This window comes from Python bivittatus, unplaced genomic scaffold (assembly GCF_059951505.1).
Source record: "Python bivittatus isolate LINGU-HERP-01145 unplaced genomic scaffold, Pbiv_v1 ctg000190_np1212, whole genome shotgun sequence".
NCBI classification, from domain to species: domain Eukaryota; kingdom Metazoa; phylum Chordata; class Lepidosauria; order Squamata; family Pythonidae; genus Python; species Python bivittatus.
Window position 1 is genome coordinate 1184802 of NW_028277042.1, and position 17603 is coordinate 1202404.

General features: G+C 43.6%; 1 protein-coding gene across 2 annotated transcripts; it reads left to right on the top strand.

Moving 5' to 3' along the window:
* The first annotated feature begins 885 nt into the window (after window positions 1-885).
* On the top strand, window positions 886-16490 carry LOC103059363 (fibulin-7-like). 2 transcript variants are annotated; one of them, XM_088135851.1, is made up of 8 exons: window positions 886-954; window positions 2125-2281; window positions 3165-3335; window positions 10608-10733; window positions 11243-11365; window positions 12400-12537; window positions 14392-14530; window positions 15381-16490. In XM_088135851.1, exons 1-8 carry the CDS (start codon window positions 886-888, stop codon window positions 15739-15741), a joined length of 1284 nt encoding a protein of 427 aa, XP_087991977.1. In that variant the 3' UTR covers window positions 15742-16490. The 2 variants fall into 2 exon arrangements, with proteins under 2 accessions (XP_087991977.1, XP_087991978.1); XM_088135852.1 differs by lacking the exon at window positions 10608-10733.
* The last annotated feature ends 1113 nt before the right edge of the window (window positions 16491-17603 follow it).

The window sequence follows — 17603 nt, forward strand, 5'->3', positions numbered from 1 at the left end:
GGCCAGTTTTTCCAATTCCTGGTGAGTCTCAGCACATCTGGAGCAGATCTGCCTGGGAAGAGCTGAGAGGGTGTGCCTTCGGCATAGGGGACCTTGGGAGAGATTTGTTGGGCCAAAGGGGACATAATCTGGCACAGCAAGTGATTCTCAGCATCTTCAAGTTCATTATTCCTTTTTGCAGGTATTTCTACACCGGTTCTCATTGCAAAGAATCCCAAAGTGGTTTAGAAATCCTAAAAACCTGTTGAAATAAAACCATAAAGAACAGGATTGAAAATGATCTGGATAAAAACCAGCCAGAACCAAGGAGGCATTGCAGAAAGTGATACAGTACTAAGATAGAGAAGGTGCCTCAAATATAGCAGCACTGGGGCCTTGTAGAGGGATCCCCCTCCACAAAACAGAGGCCCCCACAAAGCCTGCCCTCCCCAAACAGAAATTTGCATCCTGTCAAACTGTAATTTCTAAGTTTTGGGGGGGAAACATTTGAATTGGTAGAAACAGATCCAAGCGCGAGAACAGCTCCGGTGCCCAGGCCTTTAGAACGCCTGGATCTGGAGGCTCTTCTTAAGGTTTCAATGTCCTTCCATACCCTGAAGCTTGGCATTATGAAGGCCCGTCTACCTGGGCTTCCTTCCTCTTTGGCCCTCTGAAGATCGTGTCCATTTGCGCCCTCCTCCAAAGAGTGGGGTGAATCAGAATGTCAGGAAGGAAAAGGGTGGAGGAGGTCTGCTCCCTTCTGCCAGAGAAAGACCTCCTGTTCAATGGCCAGAGCTGGATTTCCAGTTTCACTCACTTGTCTTCTCTCTTCTCCTTCTTAGTCAAGGAGAGTTGAGGGTGCTGCAGGAAGCCATTTCCCTTCTCCTATCTCTTGGAGAACAGAAAATGCTACCCAAGTTAGCCACACTCGTGGTGGTCCTCCTCATCCTGCCGTTGCCCCTTAGCAGTACCCAGGTAAGAGGACACAGAGTGAGGCTGAGAAAAGACGATGCCCGCCAGATCCCAGGAGCGTGGGTCTAGGTGGCCGAGGAGGCACAGGCCAGTTGTGCCTGGTGGGGGTGGCCTGTGGTATTATTAAAGCCAAGGGTATTATTATTCATGCATTTTAAATAGTTATACATTGCTCTTCAAATGTTTTCTTTGGCGGCTTACAACATTCTGTGTCCATGATCTAAAACGTGTGTGCCCAAATTGCCTCTCTTAATAGGTTGGGAAATACAGCTCCCATAATTCCTTGTACATTGGTGTCCACGGGAGGGGGCAGTCAGAAAAGTCATGATGGTGACTGCACAATCAAGCCCCGCGGCTTTTTTACCTGCCAGGCGAGGCCGTCGCTGTCCTGATTTAGGGATTCTGGGAGCTGTGGTTCCAGCATACGTGGAAGGCGCTTCCAGATTTAAACGTAAAAGCAGCCGTTGAAATTTCTAGCCAACTTTGGCTGATCTTGAAAAGCTAGGCAGGGCCAGTCCTGTGGTACTTGGATGGGAGACCGAAATGAAATCCCAGGGTGTTGACTGGGAAGGAGAAGAAGGAGACCAAACCGCTTCTATTCTCTTGCCAAAAAACTGCCTGAACGAGTCTGTGAAGTTACCAGCTTGAGTTGAAGGAAACTCTTAGAAAGCAGCAAAAGGAAACTTCACCAGATGCTCCCAGGCAGCATAAACGTTAACATCTAAATAATCCAGCAATATACTTTTCAAGTGCTGCAAAGCAACCAAAAACTTAAAAACAGGCCGGATATGGAGCCTTGGCAATCAGAGAAGGGTGGTTGTGTTTTCTCACAAAGCCCGTTCTCGTTTATGTGGTAACTTTGGCCTCAGGAACTAGCCCAGTGAGGGGACCCTGCTCCTGTCACCCAGGGGCTTCTGAATCATGGCACCCTCCAGCCACCTGCCAGAGGTTAGTCCAGGGGTGCACTGTGGGGTCCTTTTCTGGCAATGAGCTGAAGGGCTCCAAGGTCGGGTTTGGCCTTTTCAGTCCCAAGCGTTTCTAGGGGATTGGAAGCTAAGCCTTAGGAGACACGAGGAGGAAGAAAACCCCTTTTAGGCTGGCTTAATTTCTGGGTGCAGACCCAGATGCGGGGAGCCTCTTCAAAACCGGCTCTGCTTTTCTCCTCCTCCCTAGAACTGCTTGAGCAAGCGGCGAGTCGCAGCCGCCATCCGACAGATGCAGAAGCTGCTCTTGGCTCACGAGGAGGCCCAGGCGCGGAGCCTGCGCAGCCTGAAGAAGCAGCTTGCTCTCCTGCCAGGCGGTGCCCAGAAGCAGCTGGCCAAGCGGAACGGTAAAGGGCAGCAAACCGAGAGGTGGGTCAAAAAAGTCAAGATGGTGTCTGCAACTTTATTATAGATGCCATCTTGCTTTTTTTTGACTCCCACCACCTCTGCGGGCACCCCTGGAATGAAAGACTGCAGAATCCAGGGCAAAGGGCATTGAACTGACTCCACTGGAATAAAATGGACCATTTTATTGTACCATTTTATCACCTATCCCACCCTACCCTTTTAATCCTCCCCACAAACATGGGAGGTAGCTTGTTTCAGGGCTGAGTGGGGATTTGAACCCAGATCTGCCTTGAGGAAGTCCAGTGAACTAGCTGTTGATTCTCCCTGCAGACTGGCTCCTCCCAAAGCCAACAGGACACGATAGAAATGTCTTTGCTTATTATGTAACCCATGTTATTCCTGGGAATTAACTGAAGTCTATGGTCTAAACAACATGTCACAAAAGGAAAAAGGGGAGGGAGGAAGAAGGAAAATGAGAACTAATTCTGAATGTGGCAAAGTCCTTCTAATGGTCTTGTTAGTGCATCAGGAACACAGTTAAAAGAAATCCAATAGCTTTTTTTTTTTTTTTTTTAACTACAGCAGATTTCACGGGAACACTTTGATTCAGTCTGCTTGCATTTTCCCTACTGGAGCATACATAGCCTTTAAATTTGCTCAATAAGTTTTTAATCGCCCCCCCAACTCTCTACTTCTAGGTTTCTATGAACAGTGGGGCCGCAAAAAATTGGGAATGGGTCTGGTCATTTGCATTTGGATCCCTCAATTCTGTATTCAGCTGCAGGACCAGGAAAGTCTCTTCCGATTAGACCAGGAATTGTTAGAGGAACCAAGAAGCGACTCCATCTTGTTTCCCTTCCTATTCTGCCTTGCTCCCGACAGAGAGTTGCATCCTCCCGTCCGCACCCTCCAACGGCAGGAGGCTGGGCAGGAGAACGGCTGTGGGGAACGAGGTCCACTTCGTCTGCAACCCTGGCTTCTCGCTGATTGGCCCCGAGACACGGGTGTGCCTGGAGGACGGGACCTGGAGCGGACGACAAGCACTCTGCAAAAGTAGGTGCCTGCCGGAAGGAGAGATTTCCTGTCCGTGATCTTGAGTTTTAAGCAGCGTTGCCTCCAAGATGCACATAAAGCCTTAGCCACTGCCTTTGTGGACCTGAGCCGCTTCAAAATGTGTTTCTATGAGTCACGTAGTTTATTTTGCTTATCTATCCACCCACGTTTGTCTTTTATACAACATTGTAAGCCCAGTTGTAGGTGTCTCAGAACAGCTAGTAGCAATGAAACAAGGTTTTCCCAAACTCACAGTCATAAAACAGCTCTGCAGAGCAGCTGGATAGCATAGAAGGAACCTAGGACAGCGAAACTGGTGGCAAACAAGATAAATATTGCAAGGTTAGGGCATGAGATTTTAAACCAAGTTTCCAAAATAAATCATAACTGAGTGGGTTTGCAGAGCATGTCATAAACAAGAGTTTACCAGATGCAGAAGCTGGGTTTACACCACTGAATGAAAGTCAGAATAGGACGTAAAGGCTTGGAACGACATGGACACCCGGTCAGCATATTTTCATCTCTACTTTTTCTGGCTTAGGGTCTAGCCCAGTGTTTCTCAACCTTGGCAACTTTAAGACGTGTGGACTTCAACTCCCATGCTGGCTGGGGAATTCTGGGAGTTGAAGTCCACACGTCTTAAAGTTGCCAAGGTTGAGAAACACTGGGCTAGAAACTTAGATGCTGAGAAATTAAGGATCAGGTTCTCGGGATGCAGCAACAAACTGTGGGTATAGAATATGAGACTCAGACTGTTTGCCAAGACCATGGAGGCCATCAAGTCACACTGTTCAGTGCAGAATCTGAATTAAAGTGTTCACCAGAGGTGATTGATTAGCCAATGCTTGAGGGCATCCAGCGAAGGAGAGTCCGTCACCTCTGTAGATCCCTGAGTTTTCTCTGCCACTGCTTTCCCCCCTTACACTCCGCTGGAATCTGCCTTCCTGTAACTTGAGACCATCCTTCTGCTCTCTTGATTTTGACCCTAACCAGCGACGGAGTGGCAGCCATTGAGACTGCAAAAGCCGGGACAGCTCCAAACGGAAGAAGAAAGTGTGCCAACCGGGTGAGATGGACCTTTGTTATTCAATTTTGCTTAGAGAACACCCTAAGTAATCCAAAGTGAATTTTTAAAAGTGAAGAAAAGTGGGACTAAGCGGCGAGATTAAGCCTTTGGGAAAATTCTTTTTAGTTATTTAACTTTCCCTTTTTATGGACTTGAATCTGGCACAGTGTGGTTTATTCCATTTTTAAACTCAACTGGACTGGCTTTTCTGTTTGATACTCAATAATTTCTGATTTCAAGCATTAGGACTAAGATTTTTTTTTTTAGTGTTTTAAGAAGCATATTTCTTTTTCTCTTCTTTTCCCTTTTTTTTTTTCCTCTCCTTTCTCTCTGGCTGGGAAAGAGGAAAAGCGAAGTGAAAGCTAATGAAAGAAAGTAGCACTGCCACCTAGAGGCTTGGATATATATATATATATTGTTTTTTCTACTGTGACTTGTTTTACTCATACTCAAGGACTCTTAAAAAGATAGCGAAGTGCATCATAAACTGTTTATATAGGTGCCACCTGAATATTTATAAACAAGATAGCGGAGAGTGGATTCTGAAAATGTTTAAGGTGGAAAGCCTGATTTAGTCACAAGAGCCTTGGACATTTAGTGGCAGTAGCGTACTTCTTGCTAGAGCCTTGGTTTTTTTTTTTTTTTTTTTTTTTTTTTTTAAAGGAAAAGAAATTTAGCTTTCTTTTCCCCTTCCTTTAATTTTTTTAACTGTATACTATTGGATTAAGGCGGACAAGTGCCTGAAGGTTTTTCCTTTTCCATTCCCTTTTATTTCCAGGTTTATTTTTATCTCCTTTTTATTGTTTTTCATTTCCATTTTGTGGAATAGTATTTGTGGTTCTTGCCTTGTTCTCTCCCTTTTTTCTTTTTTCTGCAGCTTTAAGCATCAAGATGAGCAAGAAAATAACAGCCCCAATCCCATCAACGTCAGTAGCTTCCTCTTCACCTCCTGGGAGACAACGTTCAATTCAGACAATGATACAATATGAAAAAGAGAAGGAAGTGACATTACAGGCAATTATGCAAGAAATTCAGAAGATTGGAAAGAGGACGGAGAATATTGAGCATAGAATTGAAAAGACAGATGAAAGTATACAACAGATGATGACAAAATATGAGGAGAGATTTAAGAAAATTGAAGATGAAGACACACAAAGAGATAAGAAAATTGGAGATATTGATACTCGACTGAGTGAAGTCGAAAAAGCCAGGAGTGACTTGCTAGGATGGGAAATTGATAAATCAGAATACTATTTGAGATTTCAAAACATAGAGGAAGGAAAAGGTGAAAACCTTGCGGAAATAATGACAGAAATACTGGCAGAAGCATTGGAGATAACCACAGAGAAGATGTCGGATGGGATGGATGAAATCTTTCGTGTATATACGAGATATGCAATGAGAAATAAACTACCAAGAGAAGTACACATAAGATTTACTAAAAAAACTATTAAGGCACAGATACTCCAGGTGGCAAGAGAGAAAACACTAAAGTATAAAGATAAAGAAATTGTAGTCCTGAAGCAGGTGCCAAGAAAAGTAAGAGATATAAGAAGGCAATACTCATTCCTGACTAAAGAGCTACTTAGAAGAGGAGTAAACTACAGATGGCTGATTCCAGAAGGTCTTCAGTTCACTTGGCAGGAGCAAAGACAAAGAGTTGATACAGTCCAAAAAGCAGAGCTATTCTATTCAGAATTTTTTAAAGGAAAAGAAGAAGACACACAAAAGGAAGAGTCGTTAATTGAGTTTCAAGAAGAAGGTGCAGCAGCAACTGGAAAAGAAAAAGAAGAAAGTGGGGGAGATGGTGCTCCTAGAGAACAACGAGAAGTAAGATCTACTAGAGCAATTAAACCCTCGTATAAAGCCTAACATGGAGGAAAGAAAATTGATTACGATCAATATAAATGGACTTAATTTGGCTATTAAAAGAAGGAAAGTATTTCATAAATTAGAGAAGTTAAAGTTTGATATAATTTGTCTGCAAGAAGTACATATCAAAAAACAACACGAATATTTGTTGCAGCAAAAAAAACTGGGTAAATTATTCACTTCCTTGCCACAATGTAAAAAGAGGTGTGGTCCTATATATTAGAGATACAATGCCAGCAGAACAAATCTATGCGGATGATGATGGAAGGATTTTGATGGTTGAAATAATAGATAATAATGTTAAAACTCTTTTAATTGCAATTTATGCGCCTAATGACAATCAAGAAAAATTTTATAGGAAATTACATATGAAAATAGCTGAATTGGATTATGTTAATATTTGTATGATGGGAGATTTTAATGGAATAATGAATGATCAATTAGACTATAAAACACAGAAATTGACAAAGAGAACTAGGAAGACATTGCCAAAATCCTTCCTTCGAATGACAGAAGAAATAGACTTGAAAGATGCTTGGAGAGAAAGAAACCCAGCAAACAAACAATATACTTTTTATTCAGACAGACATGCATCTTGGTCTAGAATTGACATGATATGGATGTCAGCGGATTTATTTGCTAACATTCGAGAAATTGAAATACAAACAAGTATTTGGGCCGACCACAACCCAATGGTAGTTATCTGGAAAGGACAACGGAAGAGATCTAGATGGACTTTAAATAACAGGATACTAAAAAGAAAAGATTTCAAACAAAAAATAGAGAAAGAACTTACCTTCTTTTTAATGTAAATAAAAAAGAGGATACATCATTACAGAATCTTTGGGATACAATGAAGGCTTATACAAGAGGTTTAATAATAGATTATACAAGGAAAAGAAACATAACGCAGAAAAAGACTTTTAAACTATTGGAGGATGACCATAAAAAATTGGAAGAAGAGTTACAGAAATCCCCGCAAAAAAAAGATATTAAAGCTAAAATGGATTTAATTAAACATAAAATGGGATTAATGGAAAAGGAGGAGCTGGCACAAAAAATTAGAAGTGCTAAACAGAATTATTTTGAAGATGCAAATAAACCAGGTAGATGGTTAGCTTATAAACTGAGAAAAGAGAGAGAATCAAAAAGGATTAATCAATTGATAAATGAAGAAGGACAGATCTGCTTTGGTAATGAGGACAAGAAAAAAATTATACAAGATTACTATGGAAAATTGTACTATCAAGAGAATGTACAAGAAGAAGAAGTAAGACAACATTTACAGAAAGCGAAATTACCTCAGATACCTAAAGACATTGAAATAATGTTAGAGGGGAATATAACTATGATGGAACTAACAGAAGCTCTAAAAAGCAGAATGTCGGGAAAGCCCCGGGTCCAGATGGGCTGCCAGTGGAATTTTACAAAACCTTCCAGGACATATTGAGCCTTCAACTATTGGAAGTTATGAATGAAGTTATGACAAAGAAGAGGATACCCCAAACATGGACTGAAGCATATATTACACTTATACCAAAGGAGGACACTGACCCACAACAGGTTAAAAATTATAGACCTATATCTCTACTAAATTCAGATTATAAAATTTTTGCTTCAATATTGGCAGAAAGACTAAAAAGATATTTAAATAATTTTATCCATGCCGACCAAAACGGATTTTTGCCAAAGAGACAAATTAAAGACAACATGAGAGTAATTCTGGACACACTGGAATACTATGAGGCACACCCTGAAAAGCAAATGGCCCTGATATTTTTAGACGCACAAAAAGCCTTTGACAACGTGAATTGGCGATTTATGCTACTGCAACTGGAACAAATGGGCTTTGGTAGAAAATTTACCCAAGCCATTGAAACAATATATCATAAACAGACTGCAAAAATCATGATAAATGGAGATTTAACAGAACAGATAGACATAACAAAAGGGACGAGACAAGGTTGTCCACTATCGCCCTTGTTGTTTGTCTTAACACTAGAAGTGTTGAACAGGAATATAAGAGAAGAGAAAGAAATAAAAGGAATGAAGATTAAAAAGGAAGAGTACAAATTGCAAGCTTTTGCAGATGACCTAGTATTTATACTAGAGGACCCACTGGAAACAGCACCTAAATTAGTTGAAAAGATAGAAGAATATGGAAAAGTAGCAGGACTAAAAATAAATAAAGACAAAACAAAGATATTAACAAAGAATATGCTAGCAAGGCAAAAGAAAGAATTGGAAGAAGTCTTGGAAATACAGGTTACAAACAGGGTTAAATACCTAGGGATATACATTACACCAAGATGTAGTACATTGAAGGAGGATAATTATCTTAAACTTAAACGACAGATTGTAATAGATCTGACAAAATGGGAGAATCTACAATTATCAATGACTGGGAGAATATCCACTATTAAGATGAATATATTGCCTAGAATATTATATTTATTCCAGACAATTCCAATTCGTTTAGGGAAAGAGTTTTTTGATGATTTAAATAAAATTGTATTGAAATATATCTGGCAGGGCAAAAAAGCAAGAATAAAGCTTAAATTACTACAAGATGCAAGAGTAAGAGGTGGGTTTGCCTTGCCTAACTGGGAATTATACTATCAGGCGACAAATCTGATGTGGGTAAAGGACTGGATAACTTTAAGAAATAATAGACTATTGACTTTAGAGGGACATGACCTGTTGTTGGGCTGGCATGCTTTCTTATGGTATAAGGGAACGAAAACACAGGGCTACTTTAGAAGGCACTATATTCGAGAGGCATTGTTTTTAAACTGGGAGAAGATAAGAAGACAATATTATTTAAAAGTTCCACGATGGATATCCACTATTGAAGCTTTTCTTATCCAATAACATATAAAAAGGAACAAACAGTTAGATATACTGAGATATTGAATGAAAAGGGTGAACTTAAAACTATGCAAGCGTTAGAAGAACAAGGTATAAAAATGAACTGGTTTTCATATTTGCAAATACAATCTAGATTTGATAAAGATTTTAAAACAGAAGGTATCTATGATGAGCTGACTGTTTTAGATAAAATTTTGATGGGCACTGATGAAAAGGTGATTAAAAAACTTTATGGACATTTACTAGAATTTAAGATGGAGGAAGAACAGGTTAAAGATACAATGATTGCATGGGGGAAAAATTTTGGATATGGAATTGATTTAGAGAAGTGGCAAAAACTATGGTCTCAAAACTATAAAATGACAATGTCAACTGCATATAAAGAAAACTTGTATAAGATGTTTTATAGGTGGCATTTACCTCCAGCAAGGATTGCGAGAATGTATAAGAACAAGTCTGATAAATGTTGGAAGTGTCATCAGAAGCCCGGTACATATTACCATATGTGGTGGACATGTCCAGAAGCTAAAAGATATTGGATTAAAATCCACACATGGTTGGAAAAAATGACAAAACAACATATAGACTTTAAACCAGAGACATTTCTATTAGGAATTATACCTGAAACATATAGTAAAGAACTGAAATATTTGATTGTAAATGTTTTGACAGCGGCTAGAATTGTATTTGCTAAAAACTGGAAAAATGAAAAAGTACCTATGCAGGAGGAAGTTATTAAGAAAATTATGGAATGTGCAGAGATGAGTAAATTAACATTTGAAATTAGAGAGCAAGAAGATAAACAATTCTATATGATATGGGATCTGTTTTATCAATGGTTGGATGAAAAGATATAGTAATGTAATAGATCAGCAAATTATATAATAGAAACTTGACAAACTGATGTAAATTACTATATATATATATATATATAATCAATGGATAAAAATGATATAAATCTTATTATGAAAGCTGATGTTATAGACTAGTAACAAATGAATAATAATTGATAATTGATAAATATATAAATATATGTTAGATAGATGACATGAGATTTTATATAAATGATGAGTGAAGACTATGAAAGGATGGCACAAATGATTGGTAACTGGCTGACACACGGTTTAAAATGGAAGATGGTTTTTTTTAATGTTTTTTATGTTATTGTTTGTATGTGTTTGTTGTAAAAAATAAAAAAAATATATTAAAAAAAAAAAAAAAAAGATGCCAGGCTTTGGCACACCGAGTGGAAGCTCTGCCCATTGGTGCCCTTAGAGCCTAATTCCACACACTCCGAGGGAAGGAGGTGGACATCGCAGCTCGCTCACCTCTTGGTCCTTGCTCTTTTCTAGATGCCCAGGAGAGCATCCTTCTGTCGACGCCTGGGTCCTGCTAAGGGAGGAGAGGACTGAGTCTCAATCCTCGTTCCAGTGAAGTGTGTCCCTTTCTTTTTTCTCCCCAACTAGGCATCAAGGATTGTGCCAGCCAGCCCTGTGCCAATGGAGGGACCTGCGTGGATGGTGTTCACCGCTTCAGCTGCTTGTGCCCCAGCGGCTGGTCAGGGGGCACTTGCCAGGCCCCAGTTTATTCCTGTAAGTAAGAGAGACGCTTTGGGCTGCGCTGGTAAAAGGGCTCTGAATCCTGAGGATGGGAGAAGCGGAACTGGCCGTTTCTTCCCTTGGGGGGAAGTTAGATGGAGGGGTGGCAAAGGAGCTGTAGAGTCGCCTTCTAAGCATCCAGATTGAGCAGGGATTTGAATAGGGGTGCTCCCAACCCTAGATCAAAATTCAGACCCCCGCATCACACCGGCTTTGACAGGGCCAGTATTTAATTGACTCTGGAAGCACTTGGTTGGGAGACCACCAGGCTAGATGGAGAGGACAGAAACAAACCCCCATTTTGATATTGCTGCCAGGAAAACAGCAGGGATGCATCTGTGTACTCACTGGGGGAAGCTTGGCTCACGTATGTCTTGCCCTTAGTGGGGGCTGTAAAAAGCCTGTGCAGCGAGGAGACCCTGGAGGCCCCGTCTCCTCCCCGCCCCATGCTCTGCTCATTTGTCACGGTAAAGTCCACGCTTACGGTGGCCTCTTGACCACAGATGGGGCAGCCGTGAGGAACACAACGTTCAGCCGTCAACCCCACTGTGCGGAGAATCCTGGGGGCTCACGCCAGTGCAGCTGTGATGCTGGCTTCCAGTTGATGGGGGGAGGCATGTGTCAAGGTAAGCAGGGGGGCTGGGTACCATCTTCCCCAACCGGGGGCCCTCAAGCAAAGTGGCGATTGCTGCTCCCAGAATTCTACCATTTATTGCTTCTTGCAGTAAAACAATCACAGATGCTTCAACAAGAAAATAAAAACAAGCTAGGTCACTACCGTCAGCCGACGCTTTTGCTGGGTGATTCTGCAGCCAAGGGATCAGGAAATTGTCTGTGCTACCAAAGAGACATAGGCTCAGGTGCTGTGTGCTTCCCACCCAGCAGGAGGGTCCCAGGGAACCAATGGAACAGAGAGCTGCCTGACTACTTTTGTGGGACTATAACTCCCATTATCCCCCACCTGAACATTTTCCAAGAATTGCAGGGGGGAGGGTGATGGAATGATCGGCCTCCCACTCACATTTCTATCCTTAAATCTCCTGGGGGACACTCCCCCAGGAAACAGCTATTTTAGCCCATTTTAGTGGGGGTTAAAGGAGGAAATGGGGCGCTCTGCTTCCTTGAATTTTCTTAGTTCCATGTCTACCTGATTTTGAGTGGATGAACATGTACGTTTCTGCCTACAGCCAGTAACAGAAAGGAAGTGGGGAATCTTTGGCCTTGCGCTGGTGAAACTCAGTCGTTTTGCTGCTGAATGTGGGCAGTGCAATCTCAAGGAGGGAACGCCTGTGATCTGTCATTGCCCATCACCATCATAGAGTGTTGTGTCAACCAGACCATGGTTAAGCCATCATGGGGTGGCTTTGTTTTGCCTTAGCATGCAATGTGAACCATTTTGTTGTGGCTTGGTCCCACCTTAGCTTAGCACATTTTGCAGATGTGGCAATGCCTCTCAGCTCAAGGGCCCGAAGCAGAGCCTCTTCCGTGTTTTGGCTCTACAACGCCCATTTCCTCCTGCAAAGCATTGCTGAGCATTGTACCCTGAGCAGGGATCTTGCTTGTGTGAATTCACCCTCACCTGGGCCCTGAGTTGAGCAGGGATTGTGGAGGTCTTTTTTTGCCCCGGGGACTCATTCAGCAGCTTCCTGCTCCACCACAGATGTGGATGAATGCCAGCTGTTCCAGTCCAACTACCATACCCGCATCTGCCTCCACGAATGTGTGAACCTACCTGGGTCTTACCAGTGCACCTGCCCGGACGGCTATCGGTTTCAGGCTGAGCAGAACATATGCAGTGGTGAGTCCCTTTGCAGACATGGGAGAATTGTGGGGGAGTCACACCATTCTGTGGCTGAATTGGGAGTTTGAGGGCAGGTTTGGGAAGTTTTCCTTTCTAATAAGTCTGTGTTCCCTGGTGAAAATCTTTAGGGGATGGTTTATTCCTGGGGACATCATCCATCTTCTCTTGGTCATTTCCTTCTTTCTGCCCTCTCTTTCCATCCTTCTCTTTCTACCCTCTGTTGCATTCCAGCTTAGAAAAAGGGAGTTATTTTGTGCCCAAGGAGTGGGTGATTTTCACTAGGAAGGCAGCCAGAGGAAGGATTAACCCTTTCCCACCTGTTTGGAGCATGATGATCTTGCAACAGGGACTCGTGCCTTCATCGCTACTGGTCTGGACTCCTACCATGTGCTCTATACGAGTCCGCATTTGGGGATCGCTTGGAACCATAGTTGGTGTGGAATGCAGGAGCTTGACTCTTCTCTGAGTGCTGGTCACCCACAGAATGTAGCGCCTGTTCTGCAGGTCTTGGGTTAGCTGCCCACTGATTTCCAAGAGCAATTCAAAGGGTTGATTTTGATCTACTGAAGCATATATGGCTTGGCATCCTTCAGTTGGAACCAACTCATCTGATACAAACATCCTGGGAGAAACTTTTATATCTCACTTTAGTGACATCCAGGGGTGGGGATTAAGACCAGGAAGTGCTGCTGCTTCCGTTTTGTAGAACAGTCTCCCTTTGGAGGCTGCGTTGCCCTCTCTGTTTGAAGCTAGTTAAGATGGAGCTATTCTGGGGAATGTTTGGCAGATGGTTCATCCTGGAGGTGAGTCTGCGGGGTCATGAAGAGCTGATACCAACATGATGGCACATAATCGCTCAAGATGGAAACTTTCTGCAGAGTTTGGTGGAAGATAGCAGTAGTCCCTGATTTTATTGGTAGTTGGGGGATCTGTGTCTTTTTATAAATGTTACAAGATTTGTACTTATTTATATTGTATCTGTACCAAATATATTTTAAGGTAACTGCTTGGAGGATTTCAACCTTACTTTAGATGTTTTAGTGCTATTGTTAACTACTAAGTGTCCTGTGTTCATTTGGTAGTATATAAATGCAATCAATCAATCAATCATCTTTAGGGCCTTAGAATAACTCAGACGCTAAGAGCAAATATTTGATGCCTTAAAACACAGCCAAGGACTGTTTCTGCATCACATAAAAAACTTTTTGAGGAGCGTTCAAAAGAATATTAGCTCAGCTAGGAATAGAATGGGATAGTAAGCTTTTGATAGAGTGAGAACAGGATTCTCAAGCATTGTTCTTAGTCCTAGAAGCTGGATGGACATCTTTCTGGTAGACAGAGATTGCAGGTCAACGTTTTTGCCCTTCCATCCTCAGTCAAAGCGGGGATATTAAATTGTAGAAACTTAGAGCGCGCGTTTTACCCGTTTTACGCCTCCTCATCAATCAGGTTGTTTTGTGTGTGCGTGTTTTAAAGGACAAAACACAAAAGCATGGGGCTGAAAGTGTTGGCCCCATTCATTCCAGAGGTAGTGAGAGGCTGGACTGCACTCAGCCCATGGATGCCCACCTCTGCCCCACATTCATCCCTTAAGAGCAAGGACATGGATTATTGTCAGTTGCAGTGAGGAGCTGCAGAGTCGGGGAATTATATCCCTGTTTATTTAAATAGGCACTTCCTTGCTGTGATCAGAAGAGCATCAGTGCCAGTAGCCCACCGCAGTTCTTGCCCTCTGCCAAATTCCTAGAGCAGGGTGAGGGTCCATAATCTGCCAGGAGTCGTGGGACAGCAGGGCTCCAGACCACCAGGGCCGAGACACGGCAGACAGACTTTCTCTGTTGTCTTTGCAAGATGTGGATGAATGTGTCGGGAACCAACACGACTGCAGCCGTGGACAGACCTGCGTCAATACCTTTGGCGGCTTCCGCTGCGTGAAGCCTGAATGCCCCAAGTCCCAGTTCAACACCACCTACGTCAAGACGTCGGCCTTGTAAGTAAACACCCCAGTGTAACATTCACGCATAGTCTGCACTAACAGAAATGCCTAGCATGTGATGGGGTGTTATAATGCAACACCCCGGGATGGGGAAAGGGTAGTCCTTAGAGGCGACTGCTCTCTCAGGCCTGGGGCAAAAGACTGCAGCTGTTCTCAGTCCTGAGAGCCAAGGAACACCAGAACTGACTTCCAACCTTCCCACACTCATCAGGGCTAAGATGAGTTCAGAAGAGTTTCTGAACAGGGAACTGAACCCCCTTTGCTGTCTGGAATCAAAGGGTGGTCAAGGTCACTTTTCTGCAGGAACAGGTGATGCATGCCAAAAGAGGTGGGCTGGAGCTGACAAGGGTTGAAAGGCAGAAGTGGAGATTGATTCTACGAGCAAGGGAGCTGAGGCAGCCCAGCCCAAAGTAGTTAAGAAATTGCCCTATTTTTATTCTCTTTTCGCCCCTCCCCACCCCCAGCCAGCAAAGATGAGTATTATTCATGACCAGGGTAATTCATCAGGAGGGGTCAAAAAATATCAAGATGGTGGGCAATCAAATCAAGCAAAAAGGGGGCTGGGTATGATCGTGCTGTCCACCTGTCATTTTGAGTTTTTTTGATCCCTGTGGATACCCCTGAGAAGTGGAATGGCAGCCCAACCATCTGTCTTTTGGTAAACGGGTGTTTTGGACTGGCCTTGCCCACCTAACAGCCATTATGTCCAGAAGCAAGCTCCCTCCTGGCAGCCATTAGATGCCATGATGCTTTCCCCCAATTCAGGCATGCCCCCTGGGCACCAAAGATTGCCTAACTCAAGGTAGCCCTGACTGGGTGTTTCTTTTCTGCCTCCTCCTTGCAGGCAGTGTGAACGGAGCCCTTGCCCCATGGGCAGCCAAGCCTGTCAGAAAGCTGCTCACGCCATCTCGTTCCACTACCTGCCCCTCCAGTCCAACCGCACCGTGCCCCGGGTCCTTTTCAAGATGTCCACCAGCCACTCTCTGGGGGACAGCCTGCGCTTTGCCCTCCTGGGGGGCAACAGCCAGGGGAAGCTTTCGGTGCAGCACTCCGACCAGCACACGGGGGAACTGGTGCTCACCCACCCAGCCCTGGGACCAACAACCATGGAGGCCGAGGTGGAAATGACTGAATTTGCACAGAAGATCCTTCTAGGGAAGCACATCTTCAAGGTCACAGTGTTGGTTTCCCAATATGAATTCTGAGCCCCTGTGGAATCCCATCAGGCAGGCCTTGGGGAACGTCAGGAACATATGTTGCAGGAACCTTTAGGGTGTAGCTCTACCCGCAAGAGGGAGTTGGACTAGAAGACTCCAAGGTCCCTTCCAACTCTATGATTCTACCCGGAATGGGCCATCAGAGGAGCCAAAGTGGGTCTTGATCGGCTAAAAGTCAGACGCTCCTCTCTCCACTCATGGCTGGATACTTTCCCCATTAGCTTTCCCCTTAGAGAGGCTTTGGAGAGAAGTGATAGACGGGAAGCCCCATCGTCTTATGAGGAAGACCAAGAACAGCGATTGGAGTTCTTGCAACCACAGACAGAAGCAAAGAACTGGAAGGCACTTAACTCTTTGTGATCTGAGTTGTAAGCAAGAGCAGAGCAAACTCCCATGATGGATCAGTGGGCTTTACTAGAAGTAGGTGCCACCCTAAGCCAGCATGTAAGATTTTGTGCAGCTTTTAAACATAAAAAGCAGACCAAGTCAGAGTAGAGTAGCTGCAGAGCTTGGAAATTTGGCTCCAGAAGCGGGTAGCATCGGCCACTCAGGACTGCAGCATTTTCAGCTTAGTCAGAGAGCAGGCTGCTGGAATTTATTCCACATTTGGAGAAAAGACACAACATACATTATTTTCTGGACCACGACTGTATTCCTTTGAGAGCTGGGTGGCTCCGACTCCTCTTCGGGCAGAGAAATTGGTTCAGCGTTTTTTTATAACTTGCTTCTAAGCCTAGCAAGGAGGCATTTACAGGTATCTGCATTAAAACAGTCTCACTCAGACTTGATACCAGTAGACCCTGTGAGCTGTTTATCTATATAAACAAACTAGATTTGATATGTGGACAGCAGTTATTAAAAGTGTGTTTCATTATGATACTGTGTCAAATGCTTTGACTACAAAATTGTGGCTAGTCACCCAATGGAGAGAAAAATGTTCAGGATTAGAAACAAGGTCATTAGCTCTGGGAACAGCTGTTCAAGAAAGGCAAGCTGGCAACTATGCGGTCAAAGCCCACTTCTGACAAGTGTTGCACTGTCATGATCACCTTGATGCCCATCTTGGATAGTCAAGAGGCAGGGACAGCCTAGCTGTGTTTGCAAAACATAACTGCCCTTGATTAAAAATCAGGAGGGGTCTGATAGCACCTTTTCCGACTAATGAATTCAAGTTTTCATGAACTGTTACTTGAAACGGTGCTACCAGACTCCTCCTGATTTGTTGCCACTGTAAACGAACATGGCTCTCTTCTTACAATGCCTTTGGTTAACTTACGCATGGTTTACTCAATCCGGTTTTCTGAGCTGAAACAAGACAGAACCACAGCTAACTACATTGGTTGGTTACACAGTTGGCTAATTTAGGGCAACTGCAGACTACGCGTGGAATGGCTGCCCTCTATCCAAATCAGAACAAAGCCTAACTCGTTCTTCCTCGTAAGGAAGATTTCTTTTGAGGTGGGCTCACGGAAAGACTATTTTAAGAATAAAAAAATGATCCTCCTGAGCGTTTGTCATATACGCTGCAGGCGCATGAGGAAAACTGAGGCTGCCTCAGAGTCAATTCTGCAAATCAACAGTTGGGGCTCCTGGGCATGGCAGAACAGGCTCATCTTTCAAAGCTAATGCATTGCTGCTGCTCTTCTCCCCAAATGCCACAGCAATAGTTGCCTCTGGCCTGGCCACCCACCCACCCACCCCCATGCATATCCCCAACTTGGCCGCTTATCCGACTGAGCCAGAAAGGCAGGGAGCAGAACATCTAAGCTACAAAAAGTGCTCTGCTTTGTGGGTGCAGAATTTGCACCAGTAGTGGCGACGCGCTGGGAGGGCACCAGATGGGGGGAAAC

Bases quoted from the DNA above. Each gene is read 5' to 3' on its own strand.
- LOC103059363 (XM_088135851.1), top strand. From the start codon at position 886: ATGCTACCCAAGTTAGCCACACTCGTGGTGGTCCTCCTCATCCTGCCG. The intron at 11,366-12,399 runs GTAAGCAGGGGG...GCTCCACCACAG, and splicing joins GGGGGGAGGCATGTGTCAAG to ATGTGGATGAATGCCAGCTG. The intron at 14,531-15,380 runs GTAAGTAAACAC...TCCTCCTTGCAG, and splicing joins TACGTCAAGACGTCGGCCTT to GCAGTGTGAACGGAGCCCTT.